This window comes from Castanea sativa, chromosome 11, assembly GCF_040712315.1.
Source record: "Castanea sativa cultivar Marrone di Chiusa Pesio chromosome 11, ASM4071231v1".
NCBI classification, from domain to species: domain Eukaryota; kingdom Viridiplantae; phylum Streptophyta; class Magnoliopsida; order Fagales; family Fagaceae; genus Castanea; species Castanea sativa.
In genome coordinates, this window is record NC_134023.1 from 54,099,054 (window position 1) to 54,113,525 (window position 14,472).

Consider the following 14,472-nt stretch of genomic DNA (forward strand, 5'->3'; position numbering starts at 1 on the left):
TTCCTACACTGACGAGCTTGTCACGGACGAGCGTTTACAATGTTCACTTTCCCGTCCTTGGCCTGGACGACCGTCATGGACGATCTTGGAGTTGGTGTATTTTATCATACCCCATCAGTTGCCGCCTTGTCCATGGGTCGTCTAGGGAAACGTATAAGCTGATACCGTCCTTTGGACATGTGCATTTATGTTAGTGGTTAGGTGTGCCACGTGTCATGATCCAATGGTCCATCATAACGTTGATGATGTGAGCTTGGAAGTAATGCCTCAACTTTCTAGAGGCTATTATTAGTGCAAAAGCCAACTTCTATATTAGTGGATATCATCCTTCCGCTCCCCTAAGCGCTCGACTCGTATAGTACACAAGCTTCTGCACCTTCCCTTCTTCCTTGATCAAAGCTGAACTTACAGCATGTGGAGTCACTACCAAGTACAAATACAATTCTTCTCCTAGCACAGATGGACTTAGCAATAGAGCCGCGGTAAAATAGTCTTTAAGATCCTGGAAGGCCTTTTGACACTCGTCCGTCCATTCGAATGCCTTTTTAAGAACCTTGAAAAATGGTAAACATTTGTCAGTAGCTTTGGAGACAAACCTGTTAAGAGCAGCAACTTGTCCAGTAAGAGACTGGACTTCTTTGATATTTTGCGGAGGCTTCATATCCAATATTGCTTGAATTTTATCAGGATTTGCCTCAATCCCTCTGTGTGAAACCGTAAATCCAAGAAATTTTCCTGATGAAACTTCGAAAGCGCATTTCCTGGGGTTCAACTTCATGTTGTATCACTTGAGTGTGTCAAAGGTTTCTTGCAGGTCGTCCAAGTGCTTCCCCTCGTCCAAATTCTTTACCAGCATATCCTCTACATAAACTTCCACATTCTGTCCAATCTGTGGATGAAACATATGGTTGACCAACCTTTGGTATGTCACGCCTGCGTTCTTCAGATCGAAGGGCATCACTTTGTAACAAAACAAGCCTTGACTGGTGACAAAGGAAGTCTTCTCTTGGTCTGCCTCGTCCTTCCTTATCTGATTGTATCCAGAGAAAGCATCCATAAAACTCAGCAACTTATGACCTGCGGTAGAATTCACCAATTGGTCAATACGCAGCAATGGATAGCTATCTTTGGGGCAAGCTTTGTTCAGGTCGGTGAAGTCCACACACATCCTCCATTTGCCATCAGCCTTTTTGACCATTACTACATTGGCCAACCAGTCTGGGTAATAGACTTCTCAAATAAATTTTGCCGCAGTCAACTTCTGAACCTTTTCTTTAATGGCATTGTCTCTCTCAGGAGCAAACACTCTTTTCTTTTGTCGTATAGGCGTAGAGGAAGGATATACATTTAGACAGTGGGTAATGACACTAGGGTCTATACTTAGCATATCCTCATGACTCCAAGCAAATACATCAATAATTTTCTTTAAGAACTGGACGAGATCATGTTTTGTCTTCTTTTCCAAATCCGTTCCAACCCTGGTATACCTCTGAGGGTTATTTTCGTCCAAGGGAACATTTTCCAATACTTCAGTGGTCTCTGCCACAACTTTCCTTTCCTCAATGTTCATCGTCTGAACCTGTTCGTTCGTGGCCAACATGGCCAAGTAGCATTCTCTTGATGCTAGTTGATCTCCCTGCACCTGTCCTACCCCATGCTCCGTAGGAAACTTGATTGACAAGTGGTAAGTAGACATGACTGCCTTCCAACTATTTAAAGTTGGTCTTCCGATTAGGGCATTATAGGAGGACGAACAATCTACCACAAGGAAATTCACGTCCTTGGTTACTTGTGGGTACGTCCCCACCACCACACGTAATGTAACAATGCCCATAGGTTGTACTTTCATTCCTCCAAAACCTACCAAGGGCGAATTCACTGGACGAAGTTGATCTCGTCCAAGCCTCATTTGCTGAAAAGCAGGGTAATACAAAATGTTTGTTGAACTTCCATTGTCCACCAACACCCTCCTGGTTGTATAGTCAGCAATAAGCAAAGTGATAACAATGGCGTCGTCATAAAGGTGGTGAACTCTTTCAGCATCCTCATCCATGAACATGATGGCTTGTTCGTCCGTGTCCCTCGTCCTTGGCGATCGTCCAGCGAGTTGAACGTTCTGCACTACCTTCAAGTATGTTTTCCTTGACTTGGATGATTGCCCCATTGAACCTCCTATGATAACTCTTATTTCTCTGAGCGGGGGTCGTGATGACTCTTTGACCTTTGCTTTCAACTTCTCATCCTTGTGGTCTCGTCCAAGAAAGTATCTCAACTTTCCTTGCCTAATGAGATTTTCTATATACTACTTCAAATCGAAACAGTCATCCTTGTCATGCCCATGGGCTCTGTGGAAGTGGTAATACTTGTTCCTATTACGCCTATTAGGGTCTCCTTTCATTTTCTCAGGCCACTTCAAGGATGGGTCGTCTTTGATCTGCATAAGCACTTGCTTAAGTGGCATGTTCAAGGGGGTATATTGTTGATTCCTCATTGAAGAACTTGCCTTCTTACTATCTCTGTCTTTGTTCTCTCCTTCCCGAGCCTTCTTTGGACGAGGACCCTGCTCAGGATGACGGGGGAGATCTGCTTCCATTCTTTCAACTCTTTTCCTCTTCTTGGCTATAATAGCGTCTTCTGCATTCATGAAATTTTGGGCCAAATGAACGAGTTCGGCCATGGTTTGAGGCTCTTGCTCGTAAAGCTTGTGGATGAATAAGTCAGAGTTCACTCCATTATGGAAGGTGGCCAATAACAACTTGTCATCCATCTCGTCCACTGACAGGGCTTTCCTGTTAAAACAAGTAATGAAAAACCGCAAGCTTTCATTCTCTCCTTGTTCGATGGTCAGTAGACTAGAAGAGGAACGTTTGTACCTTTGTCCTCCGATAAAATTATTAACAAATAACTTACTCAACTCTTCAAAAGAACTCACTATGTTCGGAGGTATTTTGCTGAACCATACTCGCATTGGTCCTTTGAGGGTGGTAGGGAAGGCTCTACACATAATCTCATCTGGAACCCCTTGAAGGTGCATTGTAGTCTTGAAAGTAACAATATGATCGAAAGGGTCACGCATTCCATCATACGAATCCAAGGAAGGCATCTTAAACTTCGGAGGCAAAGAATGACCATTGATGGAAGCTGTGAAAGGGGAGTCTGTACGATGAACTTAATCCTCTACGGGATTTGCCCTTCTCATGTTCTCCGTCATCTCATCCATGGCCTTCCTCATCTAATCCATCTCATTCTCCAAATGTGGCACCCTTCGCGACGCGACGCCCCGCGACTGGCTTTCGGGCACCATATGCTCAACATTTCCTTTATCTTCCTGGTTTTGAGCCTGCCCTTCTGCATATCTTTCATGATGTTGTCTTCTTAAGCCAATCTCCCTGGTCAACTCTTGGTTCTAACGGGTTAACTCTACCATGGCGGCCGCCATAGACTATATATGTTGAACAGATGGCGATTGCATGACAGGTGTTGACTGACGATCATGGTGGGGATTACTAGAGGCATCCCTACTTTCCTGATGACCTGGGCTGGTGGCCCTTGATCTTGTCCGAACCATGTAGCCTTTTTGTTGAAAGACTAATTGTAAAAAACAAATCAATCTTTCCCACAGACGGCGCCAACTGATGTTACACGGTAAAATCAGTAAATTAAATGCTTCGGGCTAACTGCTGTTACACGGTAAAATTAGTAGACTGAATCCTTCGGGCTTCAATGATGAGAAAAACGCTTGGAAAACCTGAAAGGAAGAACACACAATCAAAGGTGACCGGGGAGGACCAGCCAAGAACCCTCCGATGATTAAGTCAGTATTTCTCTTAGTTTTTGGAATTCCAATCTTTTAGGAAAATGTTCAAAAATACCCCCTTACTTTGGTGTGGATGAACACTTTATATAACACTTGAAGCGATTACTTGCTTAATAACTTCCCCTATTATTGGGGAGGTCGAAAAGTTCGGAGTTAACTTCCATAACTGCCATGAAAGTTAAATTGTTTGGCCTTATTTTCCATAACTGTCATCGAGAGTGGTTTTGTAATAATGAACCTTAATTTTTACTTATGCTCTGAAATAGGCACATGGAGTTCGTCTTCGGTTTGTACAGAGAAACTCGCTCGGAACGTATGGAGGTCGTCCAAGCATCTTCCTGCACGGACAAGCTTATCACGAATGAGCGTTTTACAACGTTCGCTTTCCTGTCCTTGGCCTGGACGACCGTCATGGACGATCTTGGAGTTGGTGTATTTTATCATATCCCATCAAAATGTATAAATAACCATCCCACCACTAAAGCCCGCCAATCATGTATAACATCTGTGTGCTTCGGCATAGCAAAATTGTGATGTTTTGGCTTTCATAATTGGGTATTTTTCTCTCTCTCTATATATGCCCATGCATGATATGTTCAAAAAGAAAATAAGAAAATAATATAAAAGTAAAAAAGAATTAAAATGCTTTTAAATATGGTTGCAAGCGTGTTTTTGATTCTCTCATATCTTAAATCGTGATAATATGAGAAACTTGTGCAAACTTGTTATGTTTTTACACATAACACACAAAAATTCTTTGCTACTTTTGATACATGTGTAGGTACAATGTGATTTGGCCATCACAAGGAATACATGTGTTACTATATGCTCACTAAACTGTCTTTAATTGTTTTTGAAATATAAAATTGGTTAGACATGTTTAGTGTGTGTGTGTGTGCGTGTGTGTGTGTGTGTGTTTCTGGATCTCTGGAGGCTATGCTTATATGTTGAAATATGTTTTGAGAGCTTAATATGTTGTTTGGATCATTGTTTGAGTAGCTTGATTGATGCACTCATCTTTTTGTGTTTTTCTTCCCTGAAAAACTCTTTTTCCTCCAGCTCAACAGCTTCTCGACAGATTTCGATAGATTCTATTAGGTTCTAAAAGTTTAGAACAATTGGCAAATCGTGAACACAAATTTGTCTAAATATAGATCTTAGAGTCTATAGGTATTATTAGACAATACTCAAGGTGATTCAAGTCAAGATTCAAGAACAAGAAAGCCACAGAAAAGAGAATTCAAAATTTGACTGGTTTGACCGATTGAGAGACAAGTTCAACCTATCGAGATTCGTATTTGTAGAATTTTAATTAAGCCCAAACAACAGCTCAAGCCCAAAAAGGATTAGAGTTTTAGATCTACTTCTTCTAGTATATAAAGAAAACCCTAAGCATGTTTTGATAAGGCTTTTCAAAGAGAGAAGAGTGTGCCTTTTTTGTATCTAGGGTTTTGTACGCAAAAAGCTCTCTCATGTCTTCTACCGGTGTGATTCCTTGAAAAATCTCAAGATCCAATGTTGTAAAAGTTGCTGCATTCTCTAGTCATCAAAGTTGCTGATGATCTAAACCTTCAAGGGTGATCTTGGAGTCACAAATAGAAGAGTTTGTGTTTTTTATCACAAGTGTGGGTGCTTGTATTGCAAAGGCCTAATAGAGAAAAAGTCCATGGATTCGGAGTTTGCACGTGGTCGTGTCAGTAAGTTCTACATATGGTAGCAATAGGACGTTAGTGGTCTAAGTCTTATTGTAAACTTCGATTCTCTATAGTGGATTTGCTTTTTACCTTGAGGATAGCTAGGTTAAATCCTCCCCAAGTTTTTTACCAGTTTGGTTTTCCTAGGTCATCATATCGTTATGTTCTTTATATTTTCCACTGCTTTGCATGATATGATTGTTTTCTTTTAGCCTAGATTTGAAAAATAAACCTAAGTATTCACTTGGTTAATTAATTAGGTTAACCAATCTAGTTTATAGGGATCTAAAAACATTCAGATTTCTCTTCTATCGAGCTTTCTTTCTTCAGCTTCGATAGAATCTCAACAGATCTTTGATCCATCGAGATTTTTGGGTTTTTTTTTTTTTTTAACGAAATCTTGACAGCTTCTCAATCCATCAAGCCAAATTTTCTGAGCATTTTGTTTAACTAATAGATTCTCGACAAATTCTTGATCCATCGAAGTGTTTTGCCGTCAACAGATTCTTGACAACACCTTGATAGATTCATTTCTGTCGAGATTTAGTGCTCGACAGCATCTTTGATCCATCAAGTTGCGATTTCTATATATAGGTCTGATGCAATTCAGACTTCATTTCTCACTTCTCTCTTCGATAGGAAACTCTTCTCTCTCGACCTAAAACCCTTTTTCTCTCTAAAATACCTCTACCCATAAAGTCTTCAGCCTAATCCAAGCTAGAATCACTTGGTATGTCTTCTTTTTCTCTCTTTTTCACGCATTTCATGCATATAGACCTAGGTTTTTGGGGTTTTTGAGCTTTTCTTGAAATTTTTGGGTTGGGCTTTGTGTTTTTGTTGTTATATGTTCATGCAATACATTCTCTATGCATTATAACTATGTTTCATGCATTTTAGGATTGTGTGCTTGATTAAAACTATAAGTGTTGTTAGGTTGGACTGGGTTTTGCCCATGATGCTCTTTATTTTTTGCACACCACATGTGCATTCATTTTTCATGCATACATTTTTTCTTTTCTTTCTCTTTCTGGTTGTGAGGTGTTTTCTCTTTCTCTTTCTCTCTGATAGACTGGGCTATGGCACCCAAGCCTCGCAAATCTACTCCGACTTAGAACCATCTCTGTGGTTCTAGGTCTTTTACCTTTTTCGATCCTCCCTCTCACATTCGGTTCCATGATAAGAAAGCCTAGAAGGACTTCTCGGAGAACTTTAAAAAATGTGGCATTCATCCGGAACGCTAGGTTATCTTGGACCTTTCCGACACTCCTCTCCCTGCTATCATTCAGACCCAGGGTTAGGCTTCTCTCTGTAAGAGTCCTTTGAGGTGTCCCATCGTGTTTATACAAGAGTTTTACTCCAACATACACAACAACAATACCTCTGTGCCTCAGTTTTTTACTTACATTCGAGGTACACGTATCGTAGTTACTCCAGATCCTATATCTGAGGTACTACATATACCTAGGATAGCGCATCCTGACTACCCTGGCTGTGAGCATCTCCGGACCGTGTCTAGAGACAAGCTTCTCTCTCACTTTTGTGAGACTCCTTCCACATGGGGTGGTAAGCTAAACACCCCATGCTCGGGCTTTGCCAAAGGCCAGAGGTTTCTTAACATGGTGATAACATTTACTCTTACTCCATTGTCTCACTATAACTCCATCACTAAGCCTCGTGCTTGTTTCCTTCTTGGTCTTTTTGAGGATCTCTCTATAGATTTTCCCTTTCACTTTATCACTTCTATCCTTGATGTCTATTAAGACACTACCAACCGTGATAAGCTCATCTTTTCTTTGGCTATCACGCTAATCCTTTGGCATTTCTCCATTGATATTCCTTCCTCTCCTTACTTCACCACCATGGGTGCCATCAGCACCAGTTTTGTTCGGCAGAGCGAGGCCCAGCTTCATCCAAAGCAGTCGCGTATGGAGACGACCGATCCTATAGCTTCTGCTGTACCTTTTTCTTCGGCTCCTTCTACCTCCGTAACTGGTGGGGTGACTTTGGAGGCCATCATGGCTTAGGTTCAGCGGATGGAAGCTGACTTTGGTGATCATCTTGACTTTCTCACCGATGAGATGTATCAGATGAACACCAGAGTTGGTCGCATTGCCTGCCGACAGGCTCGCATGGCTGGCTGTGCCCCTTCTCCCTCTCCTTCTCCATAGGCATCGAATGGTGATGATGGTGATAATAAGGATGATGCTAGCTCTTCTGGTGATGACGAGATGACGCTCTCTCAGTTAGGGGTGTGTGCAGGTCAGATTGGGCGGGGTAAATGCCAATATTTCTATCCAATCTACCAATAGCGAGTTGGAAAAAATTTCAATCCGCTACCAACCCACCAAAGTTTAAATTCGGTAGATTGGTTACAAATTTTGGTGGTTTCAACTCGGCGGGTTATGTAGGTTAGGCGGGTTGGCATTAATAACATTTTAAAAAAAATTATCACAAAGTACAATTTTTTATTGAATAATCTCAAAATATAACTAATGCACGAAAAAAAAACTAAAGATAGATTTCATTGAATAATCTCAATTCTAACATAAACATATGGTCAATGAAAAAGAGATATATCATCTCGAGCAAAAGTAGGCTCTGCCTTACAGCTTAGGAATATTAAATCAACAAACTCAAAGTTTTAACATTTCCAAAGTCACATCAAGGATTAAAAAAAAAAATTAGACAAAGACAAAGAATTAGATGAACTGTATTCTTATGTAATATATAACATATTTAACTTGGATATACAATGAACTACTTGAATTTACAATGAACCTGCTTGCCAAAATGGCTTTACTTGTAATATTATAACACATTTTATAATATATAAACAGATCAAATGACATAAACTGAAATAAAAAAGACAAAAAACATTTAAACAATAGAAGACAATTACGCAATTACATTCCTTTGTGATTGTCTGTGAAGAATTGAAATGATAAGAAATAGGTTACAAAAAGGTTAAAGAAGAAAGAGGAAGGGAAAGATAGTGGCTGAAGGTGAAAGCCAAAAGTGAAAGGTGAGAAGAAAAAGTGAGACCTAGAGCCACAAAGTATATACTGTATATACGGCTGAAGTAAATGGGATGGGTGGTAGGTAGGGGTGTTTAGGGTTTCAATGTTGAATTTTTAGATTTTGTTTAAGGAATTTTTTGAAGGCTAGTTCTGTTTAGGGAATTGATTATTGATTAGTTGTAAAAATTTATTAGGTGAATTGATTAATTTTAAATATTTAACAATTTGAACTAATATTTTTTTTATGTATGTATAATTAAGTGGGCGGGTCGGGTTTCAATGAGTTGGCAATTTTTCAATCCTTAATCCAATCCAATCCGCAATTTTGGGGGTCTAACCTGCCCAACCCAAACCGCCTAACTTAATAACCCGTATGAGGTGGGCAGGTCGGGTGCGGGTTGGCAGGTTAAGCGGATATTTTGCACACCCCTAATCTTAGTGACTTGCCCTTTGTCATTCGTGACAAAAAGGAGTAGTTTTGGTTTGAAATTAGTCTTGTTCTTAAGGGGAGAGTTAGTATAGGACATTAGAATGATTTATAGTTTTTGAGGGATGTAGTGAGGTTTACATGTATTTTTATTTTCTTATCTTTACATTAGCCTCTTGTATACTAGTCTTGTGACCATCTATGACGTACATTGTATTTATTTTCATATATATGATGATGTATGTTTTTCTTCACCTATCTCTTCATGTGTTGTTTCTTTTCTTTCTTTATACACATGTTTCTTTATGTATGCAATCTTTATTTCTGTTTCACACATGATGCCTTGATGAGTTTTGTTTAAGTGTTTTAGAAAAATAGGTTGTAAAAGTCTATCTTGCCATTAACTCTCTTCTTGCAAAGTTTTTCAAGAGTTTGTGTTAGGATTAGATTTATGTTGTATTTCAACAAGTGGTTATGAGTTGAGTGATTTAAGACTTCTCTCATGATTATTTGTTTTATTGTGGTTTTGTCACGGATTGCCAAAGGGAGAGATTGTTAGGACATATTTGATGTAATTGGTTAATCCTTTGACCAAACGCACTTTACTTGTAATTGGGTAGATCTAAAATGGGTTTAGTACTTCAAGAAACAAGTGTTCAAGATTGAGTATTGAAGTACTACAAGTCTGACCAAGAAACAAGTGAATGAAGTTTTGTTTATTAAAACTCAACAGAAGCTCAACAGAATCCTTTCTATCAAGATTTAATGTTCAAGATTTAATGTTAAAGCTCGACAGAATCTCGACACAAGCTGTATTTGTCGGGAATTACGAAATCAAATTTTCAGATCTGATTACACGCATATTATAATATATTTGTGTATGGTTTCTTTTCTCACAACCCTAGACATATATGTTAAGACATGTGAATCATGTTAGGAACATATGTCAATATTTTATGTAATTGGCTAATCTTTTGACAAAACGCAATTTACTTGTAATTGGGTAGATCTAGGATATGTTTAATGCTTCAAGAAACAAGGCTTCAAGTTCAAGTGTTAAAGCCATGCAAGTCTGTCCAAGAATCAAGTGAAGAAGTGATGTTCGTTAAAGCTCGACAACTAGTATCTATCGAGGCTTAAAAAGTTGTTTCAGCCCGAGGCTCGACAGCTTCTCAATAGATAGGGTATCTGTTGAGATTTATGAAAAACAGATTTCAAGTTTTGATTTTCATCCAATCCGTGAATGTATGTTTGGTCTTTCTTTTCCCACAACCGTAAACATATATAATGATTATTTTAAGGGCCGTCACAGAGAGCACAATTGCACAAGTGTGAAGCAAAGTGTTGTTCATGCAAATTGTGACCGAAAACTTAGTTTGCCTTAGTTCATCTTGAAGAAGTTGCTGTGTTTGTACACCGTAGGGTTTTGTGACCAAGCAACTTCGTGATCTTCATTATGTGATGAACTGAAGAACTTTGTAGTCAACATCCTTCTCAAGTTGGTGATTAAGTCACATATTGGGATCTGCACATCTATTAGTTAGTCACGTACTGGGAGCCGTGTAATACAAGTAGAGATTTTCACTACAGAACAAGTCCAATTGGGTATTGGGGTAAGGGTTCAACTGTAGGTTGGTATAAGGTACTGGGATTCCTTTACTTGTAACTGCTTGTTGTGATAATAGTGAATTCTCGAGAATGGTGACCTTAAAATCACCTGGTGGGGTTTTTGCCTCGGAAGCTTTCCCCATTTGTAAATAAATCACCGTGTTAACTTTATTTTCTGCTGCATTATACTTTAATTGGCGATTTGTTTGTACTGCTATGTACACTGCATGTTAATTTGATTAATTATTAAAGTTGGGTAATTAATCAATTAATTCATCACAAATGGTCAATACATTCTTATGAGTTAAATTGATTTGCTCATATCTCAAATCGTCATAACATGTAGACACTTATGCAATCTTGCGATATTTTTCACATACAACACACAATATTCTTTGGTACTTTTGATACATGTGCAGGTACAAATGTGATTTGGCCATCACAAGGTTTACATGTGCTAATGTATGCTAACTAAACTGTCTTAACTTGTTTTTGAAATATAAAATTAGTTATACTTGTTTAGTGTGTGTGTGTGTGTTTTGGATCTAAATCCTTGACATTTTTCTAGATGAGAGATGTTTTTGAGAGCTTAAAATGTTGGTTGGATCCTTGGTTGAGTAGCATGTTTGATTGCATTTATGTCTGTGTTTTTCTCTTCTTTGAAAAACTGTTTTTAAGCAATCTCGACAGCTCCTCGACACCTCTCGAAAGCTAGGCTATCTATCGAGCTCTTCAGCTTCCTCTTATTGCAATCTCAATAGCTTCTCGATCCATCGAGAAAGTTTCTGTCTCCTCGATAGATGCTTGATAGCTTCTCAATCCATCGAGCCCCTTTTGCTGTGGACACTGTTAGGACATATGTGGTTCACTTGTTAAGATCATATGTCATTATATTATGTAATTGGCTAATCCTTTGACAAAACGCACTCTACTTGTAATTGGATAGATCTAGGATGTTTTTGATACTTCAAGAAACAAGGTTTCAAGATCAAGTGTTAAAGCCATGCAAGACTGTTCAAGAAACAAGCTGAGAAGTGCTCTTCATTAAAACTCGACAGCTGTATCTATCGAGCTTTAAGAAGCTGTTCTAGCCCCGTGGCTCGACAGCTGCTCGACAACACCTCGACACCTCTAACTGTCGAGATTTAAGAAAAACTGTTTTTCAGTACTGTTTTGATTCTAATCCATGGACATGTCTTTGGGCCTTTTTTTCTCATATCCCTAGACATATAAAAGGATTATTTTAAGGGCCGTCAAAGTCAGCACAAGTTACGCAAGCATTAAGCAAAGTCTGTTCAAGCAATTTGTGACCGGAGACAAAGTTTGCCCTAGTTCATCTCTTTGTGAAGAAGCTGCTGTGCCTTTGCACCATAGGGTTTTGTAACCAAGCATCTTCTCGTTCTTCATTGTGAGGATGAACTGAAAAATTTTACAGCCAACATCTTTCTCAAGTTGGTGATTGAAGTCGTGTACTAGGATCCGCGCAATTGGTTAGTCACGTACTAGGAGCCGTGCATTGAAAAGGAAAGATTGTCATTATAGAACAAGTCCAATTGGGTATTGGGATAAGGGTTCAACTGTAGGTTGGTATAAGGTACTGGAATTGCTTTACTTGTAACTGGTTGTTGTGATAATAGTGGATTCTCGGGTGTGATGACCTTAAAATCATCCGGTGAGGTTTTTGCCTTAGAAGTTTTCCCCATTCGTAAACAAATCACTATGTTAATTTTTTTTCCGCTGCACTCTAGTTTATTGGTGATTTGTTTGTATTACCACGCGTTTGCATGTTAATTTGATTAATTAATAAACTTGGCTAATTAATAAACTTAATCCATCACAAGGGGTCAATAAGTTTTTGGCCTATCAAGTGGTATCAAAGCAGGCACACTCTGATTAGGGTTTAATTCTTGTGTGTGATCCATTGATCCCTGTTGTCATGGATAGAGGACAATCTCTTAATATCCCTCATTTATTTGATGGGACTAACTATGCATACTGGAAAGTACGCATGAGAGTTTTTTTGTAGTCTCTAGATGAGAAGGTGTGGCAAGCTGTAGAAATTGGCTAGACCAAGCCAAAGGAAGCGCCGGCTGATTGGGATGAGGCAAAGATCAAGGTGGCAAACTTTAATAGTAGGGCATTGAATGCGTTGTTCAGTGCAGTCACAAATGAGGAATTCAAGAAGATATCCTCCACAGAAACTACAAAGGAAGCATGGACCATCCTTCAAACAACCTATGAAGGAACAAAGACTGTCAAGGATTCAAAGCTGCAGAGGCTCACTACAAGCTTCGAAGAGATAAAGATGGAGGAGGATGAGTCATTTGACGAGTTCTATGCAAAACTCAAAGACATAGTGAACTCTGCCTTTAATCTTAGAGAAATTATTCTATAACCCAAGATTGTGAGAAAAGTGCTCAGATCTCTACCCGAAAGATTCCATGCCAAAATCACTGCGACTGAGGAATCAAAGGATATTGATAAAATTCCTTTGACAAAGCTAGTTGGAAATCTACAGACCTATGAGTTGGGTTTGTCTAGAATCGGAAAGACGAGCAAGAGCAAGAATATGGCACTGAAGGCCAAGAGCAGTGAACGAAAAAGTCTTCAGACGATGAAGATTCTAAGATGAAGTCCTACATCACCAGGCAATTCAAGAAGTTCATAAAGAATGCCAATGGGAAAGGCTTCAACAAAGACCTAAGGCAATCCAGTTCTTCTCAGTTCAAGGGTCAAGACAAAGGGAAGAAGGATGCAAGAGATGGCGGTCATTACACTGTTCCTACAGGATCTAAGTGTTTTGGGTGTCAAGGCACTTGCTGTTGGGAAAAGTAAGGCACTTGCTGTTATGCTAAGTGACACCGAGCCTGAAGACGATTCCGACAATGAGGATGACGGAATTTTGAATGCCTTCACTGCCACAGTTAATCCTATTGAAGGAATTGTTGAAGATGTGGATGAAGAAGAAGAATTGGTGGAAGCCAAGTTTCAGAAGATGGATGATCAAGATGACATTTACACATCCTATGCAAAATTATATAAGGTCTCAGAAAAGTACGAGAAGCTGTATAGGTTGACTACCAAAAAGCTTAGTGATGTGGAGCTTGAACGTGAAGAGCTTTCCATAAAGTTTGATGAAGCAAATCAAACTATTGGAGCACTGAGGTTCGAAAATAACTTCCTGGCTGAGAAGACTAAGAAGCTTGAGGCAGAACTATTCCAAGTCAGAGCTTAGCTGGAAAGGACTTCAAGTGCTAAGCTCGATGAGATGCTCGATTTTCAAAAATCCGCTTCAGATCGAACAGGTTTAGGGTATGATTTCTCTTCCTCTAATGTTGTTTCTGCTAGTACTACTGTTTTTGTTCCCCCTAGTAATAATGTTGAAGTTGAGAACACTAATGTTAAAACTGAATTAGCTGATGAGAACATAGACAATGGTAAATCTATCTTAGGAGCACCCCCTAAGCAGGATAAGAAGGAAGTTAAAAACCCTAGGGCTAAGAAGGCTACCTCTCAAAGGCCTAAACAAAAGAAGCAGCATCTTTGTCATCACTATGGAGCAGCTGGTCATACTCTACCAAATTGCTATAAGTGATTAGCCACTCAAAATAGCAACAGCATATTGGCGTCGGGAAACCAGAATCAGTTTTCGTCCTCGTTTGCTCCTCTTGGAGATCTTCTCAAAGCCTTCTTGTTCCTTTCAAACTTGAACGGTATCAATTCTTCCCCCTCACCGACAGTTCAAGGGTTTGCAAAGAGGAAAGGTTCTTCCAAGGTGTGGAAGGAAAAGGGTTCCAAGTGATCTAATCACTTTTTCTCTCTCTTCGTCTGTTTTTCTTTGTTTTTGCATTACTTGTGTGTTTTGCTTTAATGTTTTAAGTCAATCTAGTTTTATGCATTGCTTTGTTT

At 39.3% G+C, this 14,472-nt stretch overlaps 3 protein-coding genes across 3 annotated transcripts; all 3 read right to left on the bottom strand.

Moving 5' to 3' along the window:
• Window positions 1-322: 322 nt before the first annotated feature.
• On the bottom strand, window positions 323-778 carry LOC142616730 (putative mitochondrial protein AtMg00860). Its single transcript, XM_075789522.1, has one exon. It carries the CDS (start codon window positions 776-778, stop codon window positions 323-325), a length of 456 nt encoding a protein of 151 aa, XP_075645637.1.
• Window positions 779-1,234: 456 nt separating this feature from the next.
• LOC142616731 (uncharacterized) lies at window positions 1,235-2,164 on the bottom strand. Its single transcript, XM_075789523.1, has one exon. It carries the CDS (start codon window positions 2,162-2,164, stop codon window positions 1,235-1,237), a length of 930 nt encoding a protein of 309 aa, XP_075645638.1.
• A 138-nt stretch (window positions 2,165-2,302) lies between these two features.
• LOC142616732 (uncharacterized) lies at window positions 2,303-3,103 on the bottom strand. Its single transcript, XM_075789524.1, has one exon. The coding sequence runs from the start codon at window positions 3,101-3,103 to the stop codon at window positions 2,303-2,305; it is 801 nt and encodes a 266-aa protein (XP_075645639.1).
• Window positions 3,104-14,472: the final 11,369 nt, after the last annotated feature.

What these genes read in the sequence shown, in the direction of transcription:
- LOC142616730 (XM_075789522.1), bottom strand. Translation starts at nt 778, where the DNA reads ATGAAGTTGAACCCCAGGAAATGCGCTTTCGAAGTTTCATCAGGAAAA.
- LOC142616731 (XM_075789523.1), bottom strand. Translation starts at nt 2,164, where the DNA reads ATGGGGCAATCATCCAAGTCAAGGAAAACATACTTGAAGGTAGTGCAG.
- LOC142616732 (XM_075789524.1), bottom strand. Translation starts at nt 3,103, where the DNA reads ATGCCTTCCTTGGATTCGTATGATGGAATGCGTGACCCTTTCGATCAT.